Genomic DNA, 20,699 nt, shown 5'->3' on the forward strand with positions numbered 1-20,699 from the left:
ATCAAAAAAATGAAAAAAACGTTCGGGGATTTCATACCCAGGAACTCTCATGTCAAATTTCATAAAGATCGGTCCAGTAGTTTAGTCTGAATCGCTCTACACACACACACAGACACACAGACACACGCACATACACCACGACCCTCGTTTCGATTCCCCCTCGATGTTAAAATATTTAGTCAAAACTTGACTAAATATAAAAATCAGTTGATCAGTTTACCTGAGAAAAAAGAAATGCCTGCAAATGCCAAATGCAATAAGAACTTGCTAATAATTAAGAAAGCCAGCACTCAAGGCCACAACTTGCACATCCTGTTTTTAATTAAGAGATATCCAAGACTGCTCGAAGACAAAGTTTCACATTAAACATCAAAGGGATTCGATTGAATAAGTGCAGTCAGCAGTTTTTGAAATGTAATTTCATGTTCAAGGCATGTCACTTTAGCGTCCGTGCTACCCTTTGATCAAAGCAAAGTTGTGCATTGGTAATGGCACTTGCAATTCACTAATTTAGTATTTATAGTTACACTAACTGTGAGCTTTAAATTAAAAAAAAAAAAAGAACATATCTGGCCAAGTTATGTTAAGTAATTTATAGACCCTCTATCAAGTTCTTGTGATTGAAGCGCTGATAGAAAGAGGAGGCAAAGTCAGCCACTGAATGCGAGTGTGCACATGAACAATGCTAATACTACTAAAAGCAGAAATTAGTTTCTTGTCTTTTGGTAATAAACAAAACTATGCAAGCAAAACAAAAGAAAACTTGATATGTGTGCAGGATATTTCTATTGTACTGTTGTCGGGAGAATGTCAGAATCACTCAAACCATGTACCATGTACCACCCAATTGTTTTAATTATAAACATTGTGTGCTGTACTTGTATCCAATAGGTTCACAGCACGTAACCTAAACAGTAAACACACGTCATGATAAAAATCCACACAATTTTTAACACACTGATCCAGCCTCAGTCATCAAGTATATTTATAATCCAAAATCATATGTCATGACACAAATGCACTAGTCTAGGATGACTTGATCGTGAATCGAATGACGCTGCCCTATTCTGTCATCGACTTGTCAAAAGTCTGCACTGTGTGAAAGTACTGAAACACAGACTTCTTCGTCTTATGCAATTGAACAAAGCACAAACACAAATCTGCTTTCTGTCGTTTGGGCAAACATTATCCAAGTGTTAGTTCCAGTAACACGAAACTGTTCTCTCCCACAGCACAATATTAAATCCATTGACGCAAATGAGACCGGCCAAACCACTGCTCTCGAGAAGCAAGAGAATGACACATCACACAAAAGTAGATTATAGTACAGTTCACAAAGACATTATCATTACCACATGCTGCACAAGATATCAACGTCAGTAACACAAAAATCACAAATCATGAGTGAATAGGTAACCCAACTCGGGACCAGACACACAAAGTCGCAGAGGTCTGAAGATTATACAGTACAGTTCTGCAACACACTACACTGGGGGTAAGGGGGGAGATGCTTACTAAGCAGAAGTGGTCAATGTACAAAATTTTGGCTGGCAGCTGTTGCAGAGGTAGGGGCGTTGATAACATTGTCGAAGTTACAGTCCAAGTTGCCCTCCAGACTCAGCTCCTCTTTAATAACCTGATCCATGTCATAGTCCACAGCCATCAGAGACTCCATGTCTATATCAAGCGGCATGTTGTTGTTGTTGCCGTTGGTCAGGCTGCTGTTGGCCATCAGCCCACAGCCGGTGCTACCCGTAGTCGCTTCCCCGAGGAAACCATTGCTGTTTGATGGCGAAATGCGCATCTGCTGCTGCTGTAGTTGCTGCTGCTGGATGTGGTGGTGGGGAGAGAGCGTGACGTTCAGCATGTTGGTGTTGATGTTGCTGGAGGAAGCGGTGGTGGAGCAGGTGGGGCTGAGACCCATGGTGAACTGGGTGGTGGTGGTGGGCTGCCCGTACACCAGAGGACTGCGTGTCAGAGCGTTGCGCAGGATTGACACGTTGACTGCCTGCTGCAAGGCCGCCGCATGCTGCTGCTGCAAGGACGGAACAGGGCTGGCACGCTGTGCCGGGGAGCCCAGCATTGCACGTGTCTGTTGCGGAGAGAGCTGGCAGTTGAGGGGGCTGCGCATGCCTTGTGGCGTGTTGGCCCTGTGCGTCTGAGGACTGAGGTGAGTGGCGAAGGACTGGGGGTTTGGGCTGTTCTGTTGAGATCGGTCTGGGGTGTTCATGGGCTGTGTTGGGGTGTTGATGGAAAGGTGGGCAGGGCTGTTCATGCGGTCCATGACAGACTCTGCGTACATGTCGGCGGGCTGGCTAAAGGCGCTGTTTATACTGCCGTGCAGATTAGAGTAGCTACCCCTGTTCATGGACGCGGGCTCCCGGGGGCTGAGCTGAGTGGGCTGCTGAGGGGAGGGGCAGCCGGGGCTGCGGTCAGGGTAGGGAGGGGGAGCAGGCAGATGGGAGTACTGTCCGGCCTCGCCCAGACTGTCGTTCACACCCAGGAAGTTCTGAGGGGGTTGCCCGTAATCCTGCCCCACGCCGTTAGTGAGGTAGGCATCCGAGGTAAAGCCGTTGGGCATCTCAATGCTGTCTTGGCCGGAGAGCTTCATGCCCCCAACCAATGAATCCACAAGCTCTGAAAAATTCTCCCCTCCGGTGTACATCCCCTGCGAACTGTCCACCTCTGCCTCAGCACCCCATGGAATCGGGGACATAGGCGGCACCTGGCTGTCGTGGAGATCGGGCTCCAGACCCGCCTGAATGGGAGACAGACGGCCGCAGCTGCTGGCGTTGGAGCTGGTGCGAGGCCTGAAATCCCCGAAGCCCAAGGAGTCCAGGTAATCCTCGCTGCCCAGCGGGCTTCCCCCATTCTCCTGGGCAGCCCTCAGCTCCCCGATCTTTTTCCTGATTCGGCCACGCTTTTTGTCGTAGTTTTTGGTCTCCATGCTGCCAGCTCTGCGCCGTGGGGCCTTGCCAGGTTTGGCATCCGGGTTAATGACCCACCAGGAGCTCTTCCCCGTGCCCTCGTTCTGGATTCGCATGAAGCGACTGTGTAGGGACAGGTTGTGTCGGATCGAGTTCTGCACAACACAGGAGTATACAAGTTAAATTCAGGAGAATCTTTTTACAGAAATGGAATTCTTACGGTTACAGTTATTGATGAGGAAAAGATGGTGAAAGAAACTGGCAACTCTAAAATTTTCATTCATAAAGTAACAGAGGCAGGTCAAAGACAACTATGCCCCCTTCAATAGATCATAGAGAATTACAAACACACACTCTCTCTCTCTCTGTCATGCTTTCTGTGACCAAGGATATTTTGTGTTGAATCTGTCAGAAATTTGACAGTTGTTATGTTACTTACGTACACGTAGTACGCAAATAATATTTTGACTGCTCAATTTGTTTGAAAACATTGTTTAATTCTGTTGTTGCAACTTTTGCACCAAGACACCCGCCAATAATATGGCCGTGTACTTCAACCTTTGCAACAAATCAGTCTCGTTGTGTTAGTTCAAAGTCCCTGAACCTAAAAAGAAACTGTCAATGACTATCAGTATCACCATGAACCCCTATTTCAGCAAAATGAATTGGGAAGAGGAACCTTCTGAAACCAAGTGACTTCACAAATAATGTGACCCAGTGCCAGTGCATGAAATTGAAGGCACTATGCAACCACAACCTTATACACCCACCCTTGGGTATACTTCACTGCCAACTGTTCTCAGAGTGAGACTATAACAGTAACCATGCCACTTGCAAACTGCGACTTTGGGCAACTAGATCAAAGGGGAAGAGAGAGACTGACTGAAGTCTTGCCAAAAGCAGGCTGGGTCTAGTATTAGCACACCACTGTAGTGATACACAGTTGCGCAAGACCAGCAGTGTCCTGTGTGCAGATGTACCTTTAAGTGTAACTGTAAGGCTGGTTGGTGTGTACAATTAACATAACTCCCTGCCTTACTATAAAATGAGCTTGCTATGCAAATGTGCGCAGCCATACAGATGGGACTTGTTTCTGTGACTATAGTGACACTCCTCCTTTTAAGACCTCTGGATGTAAGGCTTCCCCTCTTGAGTTTAAAAACTACATTTTTTAGGTTCTGTTCATAACCTCTGCAAATGTTCCATTATACTTATAAGACTCCCTCCTTTTCAAGACGTCCGAGTTTTTCTAATTTGTTGGGTTCTTCAAAGGGGGATCCATTGTATAACTACATGTATGCTCCGTCAGCCAAGCATATCTGGGCTTTGTGCATATGATTGCACATTTCTATGCCATCAGCAATTATTGTTTTAATTGATGCCTGTCCTTTCTCTGTCTATCGACTCCAGTAGCTTCCGCCACCATGGTGTATTCAAAATCATCATATTGATAGTTGCATCAACCATGAGGCCTTTGCCTGATAGATCAAGTCCTACATTCCAAGTGACTGTGTCACTGTAAGTGCCTGAAAATGAAATGCTTACTTATAAAGTGTTTGATACTAATAACTAAAATCAGCTGTTACAGATTATTTCAGAATTCTGTGTACATGTCATATATGGTTGTGATATATATATATATATCCATTTTCAGGCCTTTAGATTATTATAGGAATATAACCTAAATTAAATGGCAACTTAAACCTTAACAGAAGGAACAATACCACATGTGCTAAGGTTCTCAAAGGCCGTCAACTTTTAATAATAATAATAATAATAATAATAATAAGGGTATTTATAACTTTTGTGTTGCAACTTGAATGCGGCATTGCATTATTTTCTTTACTTCACTGCACTCACATTTCAAATAAAGGAAGTACTTCAATTATTTTAAAATAAAAAGTAAGGAACATCATATTTCTGTCGCATGTCATTATAAAAAGAGCTCTGCAGAATTAGTCATCATGTAGTATGATAGATGATTTGACAGTGGCTAATGATTCCCAGTGTCAACCGACTGTTCTTCAGATGACAATCAGCAAAGGTTCACATGAAAGAAGTCTTGAAAAAGTTTCATTGACCTGCTTGCAAGGAGCCAAAAGCTTTTTTTAATTTTTTTATATTTTTTTTACAAACGATTTCATTGTTATCATCTTAGGCAGGACACCATAAGACTTGATGAGCCCCAAAACAAACAAACACAATTAAGAGGTTTGGCAGGCAACCAGGTTTACAAATTCTTTTTGATCAGTTGTGCCAAAAAGTTCTCTTCAGAAGCTGTTACGGTTACGGAGGCGTTGCATGAATAGCATCAGATTTCTTTCCAAATGGGAGCATTTTCAACATTCAGTGCTGGTGGCCTTCAGCTGAACTGGTGCAAAACACTAGCTCTACAAAGAGTTGTGGCGTACTTAGCTCTCTAAGTCCAACAGTCACAAGTGCTGGGTATGCAAATCACTGCGGGAATGAAAACCAGCAATATAAAAGAAGGCATTCAGTCAAATTCAAAACGAGCAGATGATTGCTCCTTAATTCAAGTTTCAACGTCAATGATATTCTTTTCAAGTGAGCCGAATTAACTGTTTGTTGATACCACAAAGTTCCCCTGTGCAATTTACAAGTGCTTGCACAGTAGTATAACCAGGGCTAAGACCCAGAGAACTTCAGATTTCTGAAGTGCTTGCTTCTATAAAACCACACAATATGCTACATGTACAGTCACCACACGCACCCACAGCTTTAACACAAGTTGACATTAAATGTTGTGAAAAATCAAAGTCACTGCAGACAATCAAGTCGTATTTCATGGTCTACGGGCATGTGTAAGTTCATTTTCAGGCACACTCTCACAGTATCTGGCAAACACCACAAAATACACATATTTAATTTGACTAAACTGGTGAAAGGGAAAGAGCCAGAGCATGCAAAATGAATCCCTCAGGCTCTAAAAGTATATATACATCTATCTACGACTAGTGTCTGTGTGTCTGTGTGTGTGTCTGTGCGCGATGCGCGGCCAAGGTTCTCGATGGATCTGTTTCAAATTTGGTGATCATATTCAGGTACACCCTGGACACAACCTGGTCGATGAGATATTTCAACACGTGCTCTCAGCGCGCAGCGCTGTGCGCGCTGAACCGATTTTTTTTTTGTTTTTTGTCTGGATCCACTACCAGTAACTCTTCCTTATCTTCTCCAGTGTTTTCAGCAGTGATTATCTCCCTTCCTCCGTGTGGCGTCAATCCATATTCCCGTTACTACGTTACTATTTTTAGAGGGTCACTGCACGTTACTATTTTTAGAAGGTCTCCAGTGTTTTGCGCGTTTATCTCCTTTCCTTCGTGCGCCGGCGTACACCCGGCTTTAGCCGGGTCCCAGGCGCAGCCTGGTATTCGGTTCTACTTCTTCCCGGCGAAGCCGGTACCCGGCGAAGCGGGTAATCATATATATATATGCAAAATATTTCCACACAGTGTAACCAATCTTGCACCAAAAACTGCCAAAGAGTAAGTTCTTTCTAATCAAAAAGGTTAAATGGTTTCAAAAAAATGCCAAGTTGAAGTACTGATGAAAAAGAAGGCTAGTGTCAAGGGCAGAAACTAATGCAATACAGCAACACTGCACAGTCCTCTGAAGTGAGAACCTACAACCTGTTTCTAGATTTAAGTTAACGCCTTACGCTGAAGCATCACTCTTCCATTTCCTCATCTCGCTTTTTTGCCTTCTTGGCTACTTCAACTACAAAAGACAACACAGAACAGTGAATCATTTCAGTGTCAACTTTTTGGGAATCTTGCTCCTAAAATCCCGCCCAGTCAGGGGAAATCTGCACTAGACTCGCCCCTCATACTCCAAAGATTTCTTTTCCCAGATGTATCTATAATATAGTTCTACTGAACACGTGTGTGCATGTATTGAAATCTTTGTTGAAACTCACCTGATCAGTCTCTCAGTGTTTGTGTAGGTGTTCTTTTGTTTTTGAATTAATGTTCCATTTTGTCGATAAGACTTCAGTTCAACATAAAACCATCAAATTCAAAACCTCATATTTCGATCACTTCAAAGACAAAATGATTAGCAGCAAAGTAGGACTCTGCACAGCTCATTTTTACATTTAGTCAAGTTTTGACTAAATGTTTTAACGTAGAGGGGGGAATCGAGACGAGGGTCGTGGTGTATGTGTGTGTGTGTGTGTGTAGAGCGATTCAGAGAAAACTACTGGACCGATCTTCATGAAACTTGACATGAGAGATCCTGAGTATGGTATCTCCAGATGTTTTTTTCATTTTTTTGATAAATGTCTTTGATGACGTCATATCCGGCTTTTCGTGAAAGTTGAGGCAGCAATGTCACGCTCTCATTTTTCAACCAAATTGGTTGAAATTTTGGTCAAGTAATCTTCGACGAAGCCCGGACTTTGGTATTGCATTTCAGCTTGGAGGCTTAAAAATTAATTGATGAGTTTGCTCATTAAAGTTGTCATTAAAATCGATTTTTCGCAAACAGATTTAAAATTGATTGCATCGTATTCTTCATCACATTCTGAATCTAAAAATATATACATATGTTATGCTTACTCTTAAAATGTGATCACAATTAACGAAAATAGATTAATTAGTCTTACAATTAAAATGTAAGAAATCGATCCAAAAAATGATTTCATCTTATTCTTTATCATTTCCTGATTCCAAAAACATATATGATATGATAGGTTGTATTCAAAACAAGCTTAGAAAGTTAACAAGAATACATAAAGCGCACTTTCCTGCTTAGGCCAAAAAAAAATTTTCTGTTTCTGGTCACCCGACCGACCCTAAATTTCGGCGCCGACCCTAAACTTTTTTTTTCCAAACTCAAAAATTTTTATTTATTTTTTGGTGGTAAAGGACAGGGTGAGAAAATGAACAACAAAAACGTGTGAAAACGAAAGTCCGCTGACGATTTGTAAATGTGTTGAGTGTCTCGTCTCTATGTATAGTGAATCCAGTCTCTTTGCGCGATTTTTAAAGTTAGTTTTATTGGTCTACATTTGGGGGTTAAAAAAAAAAAAAAAAAAAAAAAAAAAAAAATCCCGACCTACCGACCCTATTTTTTTTAGCCATGTTACCAGAAACAGACAATTTTTTTTTTTGGCCTTAGCACAATACGCTACCGCGCTAATCTGGCGTGTCAATATCACTACGTTTTGCACGTGGGAGGTGAGCGATTTCCTTCACGCGAGGATTGAGGAAGCTGTACTGTCTTGGTGAAAAAATACAGTGCGTTCAGTTTCATCCTGTGAGTTCGACAGCTTGACTAAATGTAGTAATTTCGCCTTTCGCGTAAAGACCATTAATTTTTGACTGCAGAGAGAGAGAGAGAGAGAGAGAGAGAGAGAGAGAGAGAGAGAGAGAGAGAGAGAGAGAGAGAGAGTTAGTTATATCAGGGTAAGGCAGGCAAGCAGGCCAGGGTGATCTTAGGTCTATTTTAGGCCACCGGGGTCTACAACCCCAGACAGCTGACGAGAGTAGAGAGCGGCATACGGTATAGCACACACCGCGCCTGGCAAACGGCCAGGGCGATTATCCAATGAGCTGGCGACCTGCCAGACCAGTCTCAAATCGCCCTTTTCCACTGTACTGACCACAAGAGCTACGGCCGTCTGTTTGTATACTCCGAATGCATGAGCAGATTTTGCATAATCAGTGAACCAGAGTTTAAAGCAGTAGGCAGGAAGCTTTGCTAATTATTAGAAAGAAAGAGAAGAAGAAAAGGTGAACCAAAAATGAGAGGTGATCGGGTCATGATTATGAGCTAGGCATGCACGCAAGAGTGTGCTGAACAGTAGCAGACGACATCAGACGAAAGCCCTGGAGAGAGAGAGAGAGAGAGAGGATAGCGAGCAATGAGAAGTGAGCAAAGATCTATCGCAGTGGTGGGCAAAGGGCAGAGATAGCAGCCAAGGTCGCGGTGTAGACACGATGATAGATCTTGCGACTGGTGTGCGCTGAAGTAAGAGCACTGCATGGGGAGGGGGGCGGGGCGGGAGAATGCATGAAAACACGTAGGTGGGTGAAAAGGGAAGATGAAATGGAAAAGCTTGAAGACATTTGGAGAACAGTACAGAGAAAGAAGAGCCCTCCTCCTAGTCAAAGTGAACGGTGAATGTCAAAAGCTAGGACAGCCTGTCGACTGGCGAAAAAGGGGAAGTGTGCGAGGAAAGGAAAAGAGATGGTGGTGGGAGGGGCTGCACGCACACTACACTGCTTGTGCCAAGCCCTCCCTGTCACGACAGGAGGATGCGGACTTAAACGTCAAACATCGCACACACACACTGCAATCAGACGCTCATTACATCCACAGACATGCTCTGTCTCCGACACACACACACAAAGCAGCTAGAGGCTCTCACACACTCACATACTGGAATCGGCAGTATGTCACGCAACACACACACACACACACATTAGGTCACATTACTGCAGGAAGGCTAGAAGGTTGTCCTCGAGGGGAGAAAAATCACAATGAGACTTAGAGGCTACTGACCTTCCAGCCTGCCGAGCTCGTACTGTCCCCCTTGTCTTTGAAATAGGGCACGTTTTGAACCATCCAGTCGTAGATCTGCGACAGAGTCAAACGCTTCTCGGGCGAGCTCTGGATAGCTTTTGTGATCAAGTCGGCATAGGACAAGTTCCCCCATGCGTTTCTCCTTGACCCACTCTTCTTTGCCGTCAGGCCCAGAGGGTCGCCTTTCTCCTTCACTTGCCCATCAGCGGGGCTCGAATCCTCCGAAACAGGGCTTCCCCCGCTCTGGGGTTCGAGATCACGGTTGGGGCGCAGCGGCCAAGTGTTGGATCGCGCCCTGATTTGGGGCTCGAAGTTGTGGTCGATGTCCGTTGCGTCCATCTTGAAGAAGACGGCTGTTCCGAGATAAGCACAGTAAAAAGGGGGAGCGAACGAGCGAGAAGGAGGCAGTATTGCCTCGTGCCTACTGCGCAACTCACTCACACACCACTACCACACCGCTCTACACCACAACCGATCGAGGATCGCAGTGCAAGTCGACAGTACTCCCCTTTCCGTCACAATCCAGAAGTAAAACCAGTGCCGGGAACCGCCTCGTCGCTCGTTACTCCACTCCACACAACAAGTAATCACTGAACGGAACACAAGCAGTGTCACTGCGCGCTGTCGGACAGCTGAAGCGCGTGCGATGCCAGTGACAAACTTCTTACAGTGGCTCTATCTTGCATTCCATACGGCCATTTTGCTAGCACTGAACAGGGGAGCACCTGATGACGTAGTTGTTGTCACGGGTGATTTGCATAGACATTTTCATTGGCGTACGCAAATGCGCAGAGGGCCTACCACGCATCTCCAAACCAAAACATCCGCTCGTGTGTTGGGGCCCTATCAGGGAGAAGGAGAAATCACAACAAAGTTCAGATCAGATGGATCTACTATTGACATTGTTGCTTACATCATTCACCATAAGTGTGGTGTAGAGGGCTACGCACGCGCTGTACACCAGGGGAGGCAGAAGGTTTACTAACTTAAACTATGCTACACAATCTCTCAAACAAAGACATGACAGAGACTAAGTACTGTGTAAGGTTCATCTGAGTGCAACTCTGGGTCTTCTGACGGCTGATAGATCCACAGACACATGTTTAGTTTGCGACAACAAGAAATTGAGTTTGTTTGTTTGTTTGTTTGTTCGTTCATGGGCTGAAACTCCCACGGCTTTTACGTGTATGACCGTTTTTACCCCGCCATTTAGGCTGAGAAATTGAGTCAACGAAACAATGTTAAACGCAGCTGGCTGTGATCACTAATTAAACACAGAATTCGCCATCATGGTATTATTTGAACCCTTTGAACTGAACTGTGTAGCATGCAATACACAACCACACCGTGACTGACACACTGACAAACATACACACTGACAAACACACATGCAGTTCACACACATACACTTAGAGGGCCCGGGTAGCTCAGGTGGTAGAGCACTGGACTTGTGATCGAAAGGTCGCTGGTTCGAATCCGGGCCGGGACGGACACGGGTCAACTTTATGTGCAGACCCAGAGACGGTATCCATCTCTCCCACCCCCGTGTCACCACAATGGCACGTTAAAGATCTTGGTCATTCTACCATAAGTGCAGATGGCTGATAGTGATACCACCTAAACACGCATACATCAAAAAGCCGTGAGGGCGTAAAACTCGAATCGTATAAACCAATTCATGTCCAATATAGGCAATTAAGACCTGACGGACAATAAGCCCCTTAAAATTTACTTTTTTACACACACACACACATACACACACACACACGACGATATACTACTACTAGGTTTGAGAGAGTGAGTTGTTGACTGTCCTGATAATCAAGTTTACCCAATCACAATGCTCTCAGCTGACACACCCCCTTGACAAACACAGCTTTTCATCAGATCTGTGTCAGATACGTTATCATTTGCTGTATACTAAAAATATCTACATGTACCACTCGCAGTCTAACGCACGCAAACTGAAGTCTGACCTGCCGTAGAATCAGTGACTGACATCACTGCAGTGTCAGTCACAAGTACTTGGACTGGTTGAGCAGGGCTGACAGTTCACAGGCCAGGGACATCATTTCGAGGAGAATTTCGCTTGTGGCTGACCTCTGATACTTTTCGGCTGATTCTGCTGTGCTAAGCTGCATTCTGTCAGCAGAGGAATTACCTTTTCACTACTAGAACGTGTAAGCAAGAGGTACACAAAACAAGGGCACAGTACTTTACCGCACAAGAGAACACTATTTGCAGTGGCGATGTTTATGCATGTGTACGTGTGGGTGCAAGTGAGTTGATCTGAGGGAGACAAGACTCGGTGTTATCAAGTTGTTAATATAAGGCCTAAAAAAAAAATAGGTGTGGTTACGGTAACCCGACCTACCCTATTTTTAGGGGCCGATCCTATAACTTTTTATTACATTTGTCAAAAAAAAAAAAAAAAAAAAAAAAAAAAACAGTGCAAAAAACGCAATGAAAGCGAAAGCGCCCGTGTCGCACTCGTATTTCCCTGTCAAGTAGGTTTAATTTGTACACATTAGAAAAAATTTAAAAAAAAAAAGTGATTGCCTACCTTCCTACCCTATTTTTTTGTGGCTATGTTACCGTAACCACACCTATTTTTTTTTTTTGGCCTAACCAGTCATGTCGAAGTTTACAGACCAAGAATCAGCCACAATTGCAAGTCATACAAACATAACAACATTGATAATAATAATAAAAAGAACTGAATAATACAAGACACTGGTAGGCAGGCAAACGGACGACGGACACGCCCAAAGACACGCCCAAAGACGGAAAGTACTTTTCACTAAGTCAGTGACACCCACGCACAGCCTGAGATCTTCTATTCGTTGACATCAGCTGCACTGACACATTTCAAGCAACATACTTTCAGTTTTGACCTAGAATTCGGCCCAATTTCTCCGTTGTTCCTTTAAATTAAAAAAAAGTGTCGGCACTCTGTGATTTCTCCTGGACTAAATCAGTCTCTTGAATATTAGTTATTACATTTCCACGCAGTTGTATCACAATACCCCCCTACAATGGAAGAATTAGAATTATTCTCAGAGAAGAATCACATGTCTTTGTCCTATTCTCCCGGCCTTCCTGTTATAACGATTTTTATCTCTCTCTCCTCCCCCTCCCCCCCCCCCCTCCCCCCAGATACAATGAAAGAATTTAAATTATTCTCAGAGAAGAATTCAATGTCTTTGTCCTTTCCCCCCACCTCCTTTTATTGAAGGCTGGTTATTATCTTTGATGTGAAACCAAGACTCAAGCTGCTTTTCACCGCAGCCTCTCCTTGTCTCTCCGATCGAGGCAGATGTGTGGGTGTGACCTATATATTCGTAACTGGGTTAATATAGTGGTATGACCTTGCTCATAAAAGATACCGGCAATTCATGGGAAGTAACCGCGTAATAAGCATTGCTGAAAGGCTAACCTAAAGTCGTTGTTACTTCCCTTAAATATTGGTGCTTTGTATCGCTCTGTGCTTATTTCACTTTGCTAGCTATTTCATCTATTCTTTGTCCTGTACAATTTTAGAAGTCAGCAGGCATAAACAGACTGAATACTCACTCGATTTCTTCGTACGGTTCTAGACCTTGGACTGCCCCTTTACTGAAAGCTGAATATGAAAGGGAGAGACAAATTAGGGATGTTAGAAAAACAGAACAAAACAAAACTAGTTATGCATATCTACAAGTAAATTTCCAACAAGACAAAAAAGTATAATGTAATGTAATCAAGTAGAAAGCACTGTTACAACATTTAATATTACTGTTTACTTGCGTGATTTTAACAAATGATACATATATATTCAAAAACTCAACAATTCTTACCCTCTTCATCCGAAGGTAAAACATCACCAGTTTCCTGAAACACAATGAAACTCGGCTTAATTATTTCTTTCTTTATTTGGTGTTTAACGTCGTTTTCAACCACGAAGGTTATATCGTGACGGGGAAAGGGGGGAGATGGGATAGAGCCACTTGTTAATTGTTTCTTGTTCACAAAACCACTAATCAAAAAATTGCTCCAGGGGCTTGCAACGTAGTACAATATTTATATGACCTTACTGGGAGAATGCAAGTTTCCAGTACAAAGGACTTAACATTTCTTACATACTGCTTGACTAAATTTTTTACAAACATTGACTACAGTATATTCTATACAAGAAACACTTAACAAGGGTAAAAGGAGAAACAGAATCCGTTAGTCGCCTCTTACTGGGGAGCATCGGGTAAATTCTTCCCCCTAACCCGCGGGGGGCCGGCTTAATTATAAATTGTTCAGTTCAAGAGTCTGTGATTTATAGAACTGAAATCAGATTTTCATCATCACCTTATCACGTGTTTCCGCCTGCTTTTCTGTCTGTACGTTGCCTCATCATCACTTGCACAAAGATGCGCGGACTCTATCATCTTCATTATCTTTATCTTTACCCTCCTAGTCCTATGCCCTCATGTTCATCGTCATTAACTTTTGCTTATTGAACTTTAAAAGATATCATAGGCAGCAACGCCGTCACTGAGAGAGAGAGTACGTAGAGAGAGAGAGAGAGAGAGAGAGAGAGAGAGAGAGAGAGAGAGAGAGAGAGAGAGAGAGAGAGAGAGAGAGAGAGAGAGAGAGATGAGATGAGATGAGATGAGATGAGATGAGATGAGATGAGAGAGAGAGAGAGAGAGAGAGAGAGAGAGAGAGAGAGAGAGAGAGAGAGAGAGAGAGAGAGAGAGAGAGAGAGAGAGAGAGAGAGAGAGAGAGAGAGGGAGGGTTGAACGGAGGACATAAATATAGTCAAAGCGGATTACGTCGCTAATCCCAACACAATTTACCTGCTGTGAATGAAATGACTTCGTGTGTGCACTGGCGTTGACAAGAATCTGCTGCAGATGTATCTGTTGCTCGGATAACATTCCATGCATGAAGTCACTTATTGACTGCAGCTCGTTATCAACTTTCTCACGGAAAAAAGTATCTGAAAAGAAATAAAAAAAAATGTCAGCCATTATTGGCTACTGCAATGTACTACATCCAGATGTCAGGAAAAAATAACAAGAAGGTAAGGCGTGCTATGGGATGGATATTATAAAAAAAAAGACGATAAATGTAACAATAAACAGGGGCGGACGAGGGGGGGGGGGGGGGCGGGGGGCACAGGGGGCACGTGCCCCCCCCCCCCCCCGAAAAAAAAGAAGAAAAAAAAGAAGAAGAAAAAAAAAGATTTTTCTATGCTGATTCTATGACCATTTCTAAGTTCAAATGGCACCAGATGGCACCATTTTGCTTCTTTGAGCAACCCCCGGACCCCCCTAGCAAATTCGGGCGCTTCGCGCCCATCACATTCACTTTCGATTCAAAGTGCCCCCTCCCCCTTACAAAGCAACTGATCCGCCCCTGATAAAACACCATTTCATTCAAACGCGGAGGCTAACAAGTATTTGTGTTCTCACCAAAGCGTCTAAGTAAATCTCCAAGTTCGTCCACATCCGTTTCATCACCAGAAAATTCGCTCGCTGAATTAGTATAACCTTGTGAGGCGACAATTTGGGATGAGCACTGCGGCAGGATGTCGCCGCAATCGTGTGGAGAGAGCGTCGGGCGACCAACTTCGGAATGGATGCCGTTGGCGTGAACCTGTTCAGTCTTGTGAATACTATGGTTGCTGCTGCTGCAGCTACTACCATTGCTGGAATGAACGTAACATTCGGGTAAGCTCAAAGCCGGAACAACATGGAGATCTTGAGCTTCGCTTTTGTCACCTGCTTCCATCATGGTTTGCATAATACCGGCCGATTAATTTGTACATCTGCGAAGAGGAAAACAAGTACACCGACCACCACCGATCTGGGTATCTCGTCTTCAAAGTAATCCGAGTAATGTGCTCTCTGCGAAGCGAATTATTTACCCAGTCAGTCTTGACGCCACCACCGCTCCGATCCAAAGAGCGCTCTTATTCCGGAACGCCGCGTTGCGCATGTCCGATATCGAAAAGACATGCGCAGAACCAGAAAAGCACGACGACAACTTTTTGGCGCTTTGAGATCAAAGGTATGACTGTCCTCTTCAAGTTTCTTTTGATTTTATTCAAACCGAGTGAAAATAAGCGAGTCGTCAGTCACGTTTCGACCGAAATGTCTAATCTGTCCACCTAGGCAGCTCAGTCTGACTTCAAACGTATTTCTTGCTCTTAGATCGGAAAAGAGTCCACTGTCATTAGTGTATGTCGTCTGCTTCAGATCCGGGGACAGAAGCAATCGTCTGCTAAGTTTACTGTGATGGGCTGTGAGCGTTTAGTTTTGTGTGTGTTATAATTCAAACAGCAAAAGTAAGCGAGTTTACTTACATTTCGATTATGTGCTATAATTCTAGCTGAGGTAGCTTATTTAGACCGTTAAAACATAGGCCTATGTCTTGCTCACTTTTGATTAGAAATGAGTAGTGTCGTCTGCTTAAGATCAGCTGAGAGATCATCGAGGAAGTCGATTGCATGATAGTGAATCTTAGATTTCTGGATATATATGTTTCAAAGGGAACCAGTAAGCTTAGACAGCTTATAGCAAAATGTGTGCACAAAACATAGAAAAGTTATTTTCTTTTTCTTATTTTCTCTCTTCTGATAAACACAATTTTAATGTCTTTGAGAGTGGGTAGATCTACAACTGTACAACTACAAGGTCAGGGATGTTGCCAGAAATTCATACCAATAGGACAAATGTCATGAGCTCTTCGGCATCAATAGGACATTTGACTGCTTTCAGACATTTTAATAGGACATTATAATTTTGTGCAAAACAAAAAATCATGTGCAAACACACATATCAGTATATATATATGCACCAACATTGTGTGCGTATACTGTTTTATTACTTTTGTTTCAAACAGAACACACACAAAAAAAGAAACTTAAAAGTCACCAAAAACCTCACAACTCTTACTTTGATTGGCACACAAACTGCATGATTTCCTCACAGAGCCTTTTCTTGACAGATTCAAGAAAACAGCTTGCCTATATAGATGGTCTCTTTGCTGTCAAATTCTAACCAACTAGTACTAAACTGGGTCATGTCAGCCATGAATTAAAACACCGTTTGTGTGAATTTCCTGCTGTACCGACACCATCTTCAAGTGACGAAACTTTACTCTTTCCGTGGTTGTGGAGGTTTCCGCGGCGACACTGTCATTGGCACTGTCATTTTCTTGAATGATGCTATAGCTATAGCCGTGTTTTTCCATGTTCTTGGCTCTAATGTAGCACACGATGCCGTTGAAACACCAAACGTGTTCAGCGTTTGCTGTTCTTGGGCAGGCTTTAGTTTTTTTTCGGTGGCATAATTCAGTGCCATGCGCTTCATCAGTCTAACCGAAAGCAAATTAAAGCTGACGCGATCCTCGGTCAGTTAGAGTTGTCTCCCGTACTCCTAACTTTAGTGCGCTGTAGATGGGTGTACACAGACGGCTCATTTGTTTGTTTGTTTGCTTAACGTCCAGCCGACCACGAAGGGCCATATCAGGGCGGTGCTGCTTTGACATATAACGTGAGCCACACACAAGACAGAAGTCGCAGCACAGGCTTCATGTCTCACCCAGTCACATTATTCTGACACCGGACCAACTGCAGTCCTAGCACTAACCCCATAATGCCAGACGCCAGGCGGAGCAGCCACTAGATTGCCAATTTTAAAGTCTTAGGTATGACCCGGCCTGGGTTCGAACCCACGACCTCCCGATCACGGGGCGGACGCCTTTACCACTAGGCCAACCGTGCCGGTCAAACGGCCCATACCGCAAACGGTTCGGAAAAGCAAGATTTGCACTGCACAAGTAGTAGGCTACCGCAACTTCAGTGCACCCGTACGCGAGAGCGCTCGTCGCTTTTTGAAGATTTCTATCACGAAAGGAAAATTATCAAATAGCGCGCGGTCCGAAGAAATGGAGTTTTTATTGGACAAGGACCGCGCTCAGTTCAAAACAATAGGACATCTGACCGTCATGCGGCGATGTGAATAGGACATTTGAGCCTTTTAATCGGTATATGTCCGATGTCCGACGCCTAACGACATCCCTGCAAGGTAGAAGAACTTTAACTGGCAGAAGAGTAAGCTTATTATTTTCTTCTTCCATTGATTCCAGGAACCTAATCAGCATAACAGTCAACCCTCACAACTGGTGACATTTTGTTTTCAAGTGATGAAACCGCACACAGAATCCAATGCAGCTTCAGACTTGCAAGGTTGCTGGACTTCCCTTTTTATGTAGATGAAGAGAGAGAGAGAGAGAGAGAGAGAGAGAGAGAGAGAGAGAGAGAGAGAGAGAGAGAGAGAGAGAGAGAGAGAGAGAGAGAGAGAGAGAAATGAGAGAGAGAGAGAAAGAGAGAGTGTGTGTGCGTGTGTGTGTGTGGATGTGTGTGTGTTTTCACCACTAATATTTGATGTAAACTGTTCATACATTTAGTTACAGTCAATTGATCCGCCATTCACATTCTGTTTTTATCGGTTCATTTTGTTTTGGTTTGTTTCCTGATTGCTGGTTTTTGTCTAATATGCTTTAGTTTTGTAAGCTTAATGGTTTTTTATTTTCTGTCTTGACTTATGCAAACTTTTTTTCAGCGCTTGTGGCAGATATTTGCAAAGAAGGCAGTCATCTTCTGCCAAACTTTGTCGATTTGCTCGACTCTGCAGTTGAGAAAACATTTGAACTAAGCAGAGGAATTGGTGCTGAAAATAAATCCACAAACTCAGCGGTGAGTAAAGTTCAAACTTCTTCCTCTAAACAGAATAATGCGATCGGTCAGTATTAAACATTTGCTGCGGTCAAGATCATATACTTCCATCATTATTTTGTTGTTGTCAATTCATTGGTCAATTGTCAAGTAGGCCAGTCCGTCTTTATTCTTTACTAGCGTGTCAAACATTATCTGAATCACTTTCATTACCCACATCTATAGCCAGATTAATTGCAGTCTATTCAGAATGGTACTGTGTCATGGGCCGATTATCGGCGCTTTACATCAACCCTGTTCTAATCCTATTTGTTTTCTTTCACTATCCTCTCTGCCTGACTGTGGGTCAGTCTGATATATCATCTGTGGTTATTATACAATACTTTTTTGGGTAATTTTTCAGTTGGAGAATGCAGCAGTGTTGTTGTGGAACAAAACAGTTGTGATGAAAACCAAGGGGGTCCTGGCCAACATGACGATTGCAAAACGTAAGTAAAGCATACCTGTAGCCATACAACCGTCTTTTTAATGTCACAATCGTCTGTGATCAGAGTTGTAAATGGAGGGCAAGACAGCACACCGTATACCGTGGCTGCACTTGGCCGGCGCCGGACGGGTAGGCTGCAGCTTCGTGTCGCCGGATGGCCGCCAACACGGAGGTGAGTTACTCCACACAATCTGATCTAGCATCTCTCCCAGCCCCGATCCTTCGAAAATAATTGTTTGGGGTAAAGCATAAGACTCCATTTTTGAGTCACTTGAGAAAATGTGACTCTATGTAATCGGTCAGTGTTAGTCTGTCCGGCCGGCCGTCCGGCCGGCCGGCCGTCCGTGGACACCACCTTAACGTTGGACTTTTCTCGGAAACTATCAAAGCGATCGGGCTCATATTTTGTTTAGTCGTGACCTCCAATGACCTCTACACTTTAACGATGGTTTCGTTGACCTTTGACCTTTTTCAAGGTCACAGGTCAGCGTCAAAGGAAAAATTAGACATTTTATATCTTTGACAAAGTTCATCGGATGTGATTGAAACTTTGTAGGATTATTCTTTACATCAAAGTATTTACATCTGTAGCCTTTTACGAACGTTATCAGAAAAACAAGGGAGATAACTAGCCTTTTCTGTTCGGCAACACACAACTTAACGTTGGGCTTTTCTCGGAAACTATAAAAGTGACCGGGCTCAAATTTTATGTGAACGTGACTCATTGTGTTGTGAATAGCAATTTCTTCCTGTCCATCTGATGCCTCATATAATATTCAGAACTGCGAAAGTGACTCGATCGAGCGTTTGCTCTTCTTGTATCTTATGATTGCTCATTTTCTGTAGTGTAAGTGGCCTACATGCTTACAGGATTATATGTGTTTCAATTTTGTTGTGCGATCAGTGTAAATAGACATATGGAGACATAATTTAAGTACAAATGACAAAAAGAAAAGAACTTTCATGAATAAGAATTCAATCAACAATTATTCATGCACACTCTTACCGAATTATAGCGTTGAAAGTTTATTAGTTTGAACGCAAAGTCCGAATTAATATGTGCAGTCTGAAATTAGCAGGCTGCGCGCACGACGACTGGTAGGCTGCGCGCACGATTACAGGTCGGCTGCACGCCAGATGACACCTTTGCTGCGTTTTCAAGAGGATTAACTAGGATTACCTAAGCTTGCGTGGGTTTTGACCACAGGGACATGTGTTGGGAGTGTTGGCGTATGACCACTAAATCAAATGTTCGAGCATGAATTGCACGTGTACCGAGGTTGTTCCCCTGGGGCAGGGTGCTTCTTCCGTATGTGTTCTTGTAATGAGCACCGGTTGCGAAAGCATTTACCACACTCTGTGCACAATTTCATGGCAATTTCAGAACGTTTCTTTGATTTTGATGGTGTTAATGTCGCCACTGGCCTTGGTATTGCGGTGGTGTCATCTCCAACGATTTCCTCTGACACATCCAGGTAGCTGTCATCGTACACTGCCGAGATTTCCATCTGGATCAATAACAAAGTACTTTTATGTGATGTTTAAGTCTTTGAAATTTCAATAGACACAAAAAGGCAACTTACTATGTTATACTTCCGGGCACAATGTTCAGAACATCTGTATTTTCGAAGTTTCCTGACTTTCATTTTCGTTCTTTTGCTTTTTGTTTGGATAACAGGGCAATCTCATTCTAACCACTACCTCTGAAATGTACTTTTTTGAATTTAGAAACACGCGTGTATACAATTTAACCTGCAAGCTGCACCAGCGCGATTGCCATAGACAGACATGCACTGCTTCTCCAACTAATTAGTGAAATGGAGGTTCAATAAATCGATTGCAATCGTTAATTTGGTGATCTGAGCAGGATATGAGACAGGATGGCTGAAACCAAAAGTGTTGTTGTTTCCGCTAAGGATTTAGTGAGATACCTTGGTATGATAGTAGTATGATGAGGAAAGGGGGGGGGGGGGGGGATGCAAGCCGGGGGGTAGTGGACACTTTACTACTATCATACCAAGTA

At 43.4% G+C, this 20,699-nt stretch overlaps 3 protein-coding genes across 3 annotated transcripts in view; 1 reads left to right on the forward strand and 2 right to left on the reverse strand.

The window, feature by feature from the left end:
• Window positions 1–967: 967 nt before the first annotated feature.
• On the reverse strand, window positions 968–10,201 carry LOC138962260 (forkhead box protein O-like). The gene is made up of 2 exons (XM_070334006.1): window positions 9,453–10,201; window positions 968–3,082 (listed from the first exon to the last, which is right to left on the reverse strand). Exons 1-2 carry the CDS (start codon window positions 9,810–9,812, stop codon window positions 1,529–1,531), a joined length of 1,914 nt encoding a protein of 637 aa, XP_070190107.1. The 5' UTR covers window positions 9,813–10,201; the 3' UTR covers window positions 968–1,528.
• A 1,163-nt stretch (window positions 10,202–11,364) lies between these two features.
• On the reverse strand, window positions 11,365–15,239 carry LOC138961187 (uncharacterized). The gene is made up of 5 exons (XM_070332788.1): window positions 14,999–15,239; window positions 14,303–14,445; window positions 13,310–13,343; window positions 13,047–13,095; window positions 11,365–11,615 (listed from the first exon to the last, which is right to left on the reverse strand). Exons 1-5 carry the CDS (start codon window positions 15,237–15,239, stop codon window positions 11,489–11,491), a joined length of 594 nt encoding a protein of 197 aa, XP_070188889.1. The 3' UTR covers window positions 11,365–11,488.
• Window positions 15,240–15,473: 234 nt separating this feature from the next.
• Window positions 15,474–20,699, forward strand: part of LOC138962264 (testis-expressed protein 11-like) — a 38,137-nt gene continuing 32,911 nt past the window's right edge. Inside the window, exons 1-4 of the mRNA XM_070334009.1 lie at window positions 15,474–15,518; window positions 17,601–17,700; window positions 18,077–18,210; window positions 18,593–18,677. Of these exons, the coding sequence (XP_070190110.1) occupies window positions 17,658–17,700; window positions 18,077–18,210; window positions 18,593–18,677 (262 nt within the window). The 5' untranslated portion in view covers window positions 15,474–15,518; window positions 17,601–17,657. The remainder of the gene's footprint in view (window positions 15,519–17,600; window positions 17,701–18,076; window positions 18,211–18,592; window positions 18,678–20,699) is intronic.

The sequence above is a fragment of the Littorina saxatilis genome, linkage group LG3 (genome assembly GCF_037325665.1).
Source record: "Littorina saxatilis isolate snail1 linkage group LG3, US_GU_Lsax_2.0, whole genome shotgun sequence".
Classification (NCBI taxonomy): domain Eukaryota; kingdom Metazoa; phylum Mollusca; class Gastropoda; order Littorinimorpha; family Littorinidae; genus Littorina; species Littorina saxatilis.

Coding starts and splice junctions, on each gene's coding strand:
- LOC138962260 (XM_070334006.1), bottom strand. CDS start 9,812: ATGGACGCAACGGACATCGACCACAACTTCGAGCCCCAAATCAGGGCG. Junction 3,083..9,452: donor CGAGCTCGGCAGGCTGGAAG/GTCAGTAGCCTC, acceptor TGTGTTGTGCAG/AACTCGATCCGACACAACCT.
- LOC138961187 (XM_070332788.1), bottom strand. CDS start 15,239: ATGGAAGCAGGTGACAAAAGCGAAGCTCAAGATCTCCATGTTGTTCCG. Junction 13,344..14,302: donor AGTCATTTCATTCACAGCAG/GTAAATTGTGTT, acceptor ATTGTGTTTCAG/GAAACTGGTGATGTTTTACC. Junction 11,616..13,046: donor GAACCGTACGAAGAAATCGA/GTGAGTATTCAG, acceptor CTCTGCTGACAG/AATGCAGCTTAGCACAGCAG.